Source organism: Chrysochloris asiatica, unplaced genomic scaffold, assembly GCF_000296735.1.
Source record: "Chrysochloris asiatica unplaced genomic scaffold, ChrAsi1.0 scaffold00440, whole genome shotgun sequence".
Taxonomy (NCBI): domain Eukaryota; kingdom Metazoa; phylum Chordata; class Mammalia; order Afrosoricida; family Chrysochloridae; genus Chrysochloris; species Chrysochloris asiatica.
Window position 1 is genome coordinate 1339016 of NW_006408958.1, and position 6000 is coordinate 1345015.

Consider the following 6000-nt stretch of genomic DNA (forward strand, 5'->3'; position numbering starts at 1 on the left):
AATCCCAAACACCTTTATTTTGGCAGCAAGTGCTTCTAAAGAAGGTTTCGGTGACTAGAGCCCAAACAAATGTTTTCCTTGTAAGACCAAATGATCCCAGAATGTTTGTAAAATGTTTCGCACCCCACCCCATTTAAAAAAAAAGGAAAATTGACAAAGCACCAACAATAAAAATACTACAGTGGGAAAAAGCAAAGGACGCACATAGACCCGGCAGCGACGTAGCCACTCCATCTTCTGCTCTTCTAGCCTTGCTGGAACTCCCACCTCAAGGGACTGTCTGCAAAGCCTGTCTGATCCTTGAGTGGGACAAGTATGTCTGAGTATCCCCTAGGCCATAGAGCAGAAAAACAAGTCAGTGCAAAACAAATGTTTTTAATGCTCAAGTTCGGAATCTGAAAGAAATCAGTGCAGTTCCAACATGGCTATGACGCGTAAGGCAAGCTACGTGTGCTTTTCAGTTCCCTCATCTGTAAAATGGGTAGCAACTGCCTCACGGGGTTGTTGTAGGGGTAGAATCTGCTGGGGTGTTGAGGGCTCCAAGTGCTCAGTAAGTGTTCATTTGCACCCCACTTCACCCCCTCATGCCAGTCTTCTCTCTCCTGTGTGTTTCTTTTTCTCTCTCCACCTCCACCCTCCACCCACTGTGGTTTCAGGGCTCCAGGGCTAAGGGGTGAAGCTGGCATAGTGTTCTCCTGGAGTGGGGAGAACCCTAGGGTCAGGGAGTGGAGTCCTCAGGGCAGCTTCCTTTAGGAGGTGAAATTTAAACTGGTTCTTGAGCACTGGGTGGACAGAGGATGAAGGACATTTTAGGTGGGGCCGGAGCATGGAAATGGGAATGACCTTGAGGAGACACTGAAGACAGGCATCGGGGAAACATCAGAGAGTGAGCTTCTAAATCAGGGGCGCCTCAGCCCTTCCTGCTGCCCGGGCCACTAGGACAGTGGTGGTGGTAGGGAGGGGACGTGAAGCTGCTCTGAGTCCTGCTCACACTGTGAGGACTTAGGGTCGGGGGATTCAACATACTTGTCACCCTCCCACAGTTCCTGTGGAACACGTGTGGGCACACAGTGGAGCTCAGGGAAACCTGACTGGGTGGGTGAGTGATGGAAGAGGTTCCAGAATGTCTGGGACAGCTGAGTGATGGATACGTGGACGGGTAGGTGGGGACTAGGGGGTTAGCGGAGGGGAAGGTTGATGGAGGGCGGATAACTAGAAAGTAGGCGGCAGATGGTTCGCTCCAGGATGAGTGACTGTTGGGTTTGTTTGTAGGCTGGGATAGAGAGAGTCGAGTGGGTACGTTGGTGAGTTAGAGGCTAGAGGACAGAGAGAGAGGGTGGTGAGTTAGTGGATGTGTCAGCAGTTGCAAAACAGGTGGGTGGATAGATGGTGGATGAGTGGGTGGTTATAGGTAGATGCCCATGTGGGGAGGTGGGTGCACTGCGATGTTGACAGGTGAGGAAGGATGAGTGGGTTTGGGTTGGTGACAGGAGGGCTGTGAGTGGTTACATGGGGTGCTAAGTATGGTCGATGTCAGTGTGTGGCTGTGTGAGAAAGTGGCTGTGGGTGAAGCAGTGTGGACTCAACACTCACCACCTTGTCTCTTGGCAGGACATCAGCCACACCTGGGGGATTCCTGGCCCCGAAGTTCTGTGCAGGAAGCGCCAGAGCTGAACCGTCAGTGCTGGGTTCTCGGGCACTGGGTGTGACCTCAGGTGGCCGCTGGCACCACTCCCCTGCCACAAGACCAGCAGTCTGGTGCCTCTGGAAATCTGGCCTTTGTGCCGTGAGCTCAGCCAACCTGTGTGGGAGACATCAGGCCTGTCTTGCCGATGGCTGCCTGCGTCTCAGAGCCCTGGGGTGAAGGGACACACAGGGCTACACTGAGCACCTTTGGACAGCACCCCCGACTCTGCCACCCTCACATGCGGAGCCCTGTTGGCTGCAGCTGGCACCAGGAGAGACACAGACAGCAGCCACGGAAGGCCTGGGCATCCACCATCCCGCCAGGAAGTCCAGGAGGTGCCCAGAGGTGCAGAGCCTGGGGGAGGGGGGCAGGGGGCGGGACTTCCTGAAGGAGGGGCAGCTGAACCGCCACCCTGGGGTCGGGGGTCACACAGCAGGGGCTCAATAAATGCTTGTTGACCTGTTTTCTTGCGGTGTGTGAAGGCTCTCAGGGCTGCCAGCTGCCCCATCTGTCGGCTCCTGAGGCAATCTGGGTGTGCTGAGCTAATGCTGGACACTTAGGGTGTGGCCGGGGGAGCCGGAGCCGGAGCCAAGTGGGACCTGGGGGACAGGTGCAGGATGAAGCCCGGCGTATAGGAACCGCCTTGAATTCCAGAGGGCAAGGGCCAGGCAAGCTTGAAATGTGAGTGGTCCAGAGACAAGCCCTCAAAGTGGGGCTCTAAGCTAGGAAGTTGGAGAAGCCATGCTTCTCTTAAGAGCTTAGCAATGCCCTGACCTCATGGGGACCCTTTGTCCTGTGTCTAGGACCACCTTTACATAATATGTTAGGACTTAGCTGCTTGGAGAAGTAGTTCTATCATAAAGATGAGGAAATTTAGGGTCACAGAGATGAAGAAACTTGCCTAAGGTCACAGAGCTAGCAAATGACAGAGCTGGAGTCTGAACCATTACTCTTGATTCCAAGTTCAGTGATCTCCCTTCTCAGGTAGATTTATAAAGATTCCCCTCAATCAGTGTACTTTCTTCTTCACTCATCCATAAATTTATCATCCATCATCCATCCATCCATCCATCTGCCCACTTATCATCCATCATCTGTCCGTCCAACCGTCATCTGTCCATCCATCCATCCATCCATTATTTGTCACCCTGCCTTGTATCAGACATCCACCAGTCATTCTTTTTTTTTTTTTTTTAATGTTCTGAAATTATGTGATAGTTTACATGGGAGAACATTAGTTTTACATTCATTCTATCGTATATCATCTCATTGCCATGGTTACAATCCCCTCCATGCATCAACAGCCAACCAAAGGGTATACCCTGCAAGCCTGCCCCCCTTGCCCCCACCCCCCAGTCTTCAGCACACAGTCCCTCTCCCTCTCTGGATCTAAAGTCCCCAGCTGCTCCCTTGCTCCACATCATCGTCTCTGCCTCCATCTCAGGCATCACTGCTTCGCTGGGTAGGGTCCTGCTCTCCACTCTTTATCTGTTGATGGTCCTAGGGACCTCCGCTCCTATACTGGAAAGTTAATCACTCCCCTCCTTGCTATAAAACGTCTAACTTTATATTTACAACCCTCACAATCAGTCCTGATAACAGTTATTCACTATTGCATCACAGGAGACCCATCTGCATTTCATTTCATCCGCCCCACCTAGACAGATTGGATACTACTCACTGGAGATTGTACCTTCCTCCACACCCTCTGGATCTAGGTTCCCTCTTGAAAGCTTATAAGCCAGTCACTTCTTGCCTTTGTAGCCCCCGCCCCCATTTTGGGTAGCCAGTGTCCAAGTTGCCCATGTCTGTCTACTTTATATGTGGAGGGAGTGGGAATGATTCTTGCTGTAAGGATTTGTTCCCTCTTTTGAGCTACTGCATCCATAGGTGTAGGTCAAGTTCATCAAATTGTATCAGATTACTCTTTTTTCCCCCCTCTTCTTTTCTTCTTCTGGTTGAGCTCTGATCATCCAGTCATTAAAGCCAGGATAAGTGGGTATTATCTGCAAGTGTGGGTATGCTGTCTCTTCTTATCAGCTGCATGCTTCACTCTCCACTCTAGTCCTCTGTGGCTATGTCACTGACTCTGGGTCCAAGAGTCCCCAGGTCTTGACACACTGCTGGCCAACTAGGTTTTTACCCGGGTTCACAGAAGTCTATTGAACATTGTAGGGCTTAGCTTGCCACTTCATTGCTGTTTTTCCCTCACTTCCCCTTATTGGTGACAAGTGTGGTCACCAATCAGAGCATGTATTCCCATTGAGTCTTGGTATTGGAAGGGGGTTTGCACTGAGGGTACCTGACCACTTGCCTTGATGTTTCCTGGGCAAGCAACTGCTAGTTCTTGTAGTAACAGTCCATCTGCCTCTATTGTTTTGTATTTTTCCTGGCAGTCTTTCTTTCAGGAAGTATCTTCTGTTCTTCTAGCTGCTCCAGGCTGGTCTGCTCTTTCTTTCAAGTGGAAATTTCCCATCTCTGGAGATCTGGATGTGGTTCAGGCTTCCACCTATAGTCTTATGTATTGCAGAGGCTCTGCAGGAAGTCTCCTTCACTGGACACATTGTACCCCCATTTTAGGTATTCCAATCAGTTAAAGGCAGAAGACGCACTTACAAGCTTTCTATGGTGTTGTTTCTGGCTATTCCTTTCTCTTCCCCTCCAGTGTCTATTTTATAATATAATGCAAGGAAAACCGAGATTCAAAAGACAGCCAAGCATCTTAGTATTATTCCCCCATTTCCCCATTCCAACCATGTCTCAATCTCTGTATCCCAGAGCCCTGTTGTTACAAGGTTGTACATACATCAGTATTTACCTCCATCCCACTTAGCCCATTCAGACCTGCCTAATTGTTCTCCCATCTGCTTTGGTCTCCCATTCCCCTCTCCCTTCTTGTATATTGCCCCCCTCTCTAGCACCCAAACTATCCTGTGTCTAATCCTTGTGCTCCACCTTCTCCTCCCTCCCCTCACCCCCGCCCCCAACATCCCAGCAATCAACAAAGAATCCCCCACACCCCCCTTTAGTATGGGTTCTTTCCCTTAGTCTTTTACAGTAGTGGTCCTATGCAGTATTTCTCTTTTTGTGACTGACTAATTTCACTCAACATAATGCCCTCAAGGTTCATCCATGTTATGCGGTGGCTTGCAGCTTCCTTGTTGTTCATCAAGGTAGCATAGTATTCCATTGTGTGTATGTACCACAGTTTGTTTATCCATTTTCGTTAGTTGATGGGCACTTTGGCTGCCTCCATCTTTTTGCTATTGTAAATAATGCTGCTATGAACATTGGTGTGCATGTATCTCCTCGTGTTGTAGCTCGTTGTTCTTGTGGGTAAATACCAGGTAGAGGAATTGCTGGATCATAAGGTATTTCTATTGTCAACCTTTTGAGGAAACGCCATATTGCTTTCCAGAGAGGTTGGACCATTTTGCAGTCCCACCAGCAATGCAGGAGTGTCGCCGTCTCACCACATCCCCGCCAGCATTTATTGTCCTCTACATTTTTGATCTTTGCTGGTATTGTTGGTGTGAGATGATATCTCATTGTTGTTTTGATTTGCATCTCTCTAATGGCTAGTGAACATATCCAGATCAGTCATGAGGTACAATGTTGTAAGTGATAGGATAATATCCATGAGCCTACAGGGAAGCTCAGTTAATACCACTATTACTCAAATTTATGCACCAACCACTAAAGCCAGTGAGGATGAAATAGAAGAATTCTGCCAACTTCTTCAATCTGAAATCGACCAAACATGCAATCAAGATGTATTGCTCATTACTGGTGATTGGAATGCAAAGGTTGGGAGCAAAGAGGAAGAACCAGTAGTTGGAAAATATGGCCTTGGGGATAGAAATGATGCTGTAGGGTGTAGAACAAATGATAGATTTCTGCAAAATGAGTGATTTGTTTATTTCAAATACCTTCTTTAGACAGCATAACAGACGACTATACACATGGACCTTGCCAGACAGAACACATAGAAATCAAATTGACTACATCTGTGGAAAGAGAAGGTGGAAAAACTACATATCATCAGTGAAAACAAGGCCAGGGACAGACTGTGGAACAGACCATCAGTGGCTCTTATGCAAGTTCAAACTGAAGTTGAAGAAAATGAAAACAAGTCCACAAAAGCCAAAATATGACCTTGAATTTATCCCACCTGAATTTAGAGATCACATGAAGAACAGATTTGATACATTGAACACTAAAGACCAAAGACCTGAAGAGTTGTGGAATGACATCAAAAACATCATACGTGAAGAGAGCAAAAAGTCATTAAGAATACAAGAAAGAAAGAAAAG

The 6000-nt window shown here is 48.2% G+C and overlaps 1 protein-coding gene across 1 annotated transcript in view; it reads left to right on the forward strand.

The window, feature by feature from the left end:
• GSG1L (GSG1-like) overlaps positions 1-1709 on the forward strand; it is a 336620-nt gene extending 334911 nt beyond the window's left edge. The window contains exon 7 of the mRNA XM_006877058.1: positions 1612-1709. Within this exon, the coding sequence (XP_006877120.1) occupies positions 1612-1709 (98 nt within the window). The remainder of the gene's footprint in view (positions 1-1611) is intronic.
• Positions 1710-6000: the final 4291 nt, after the last annotated feature.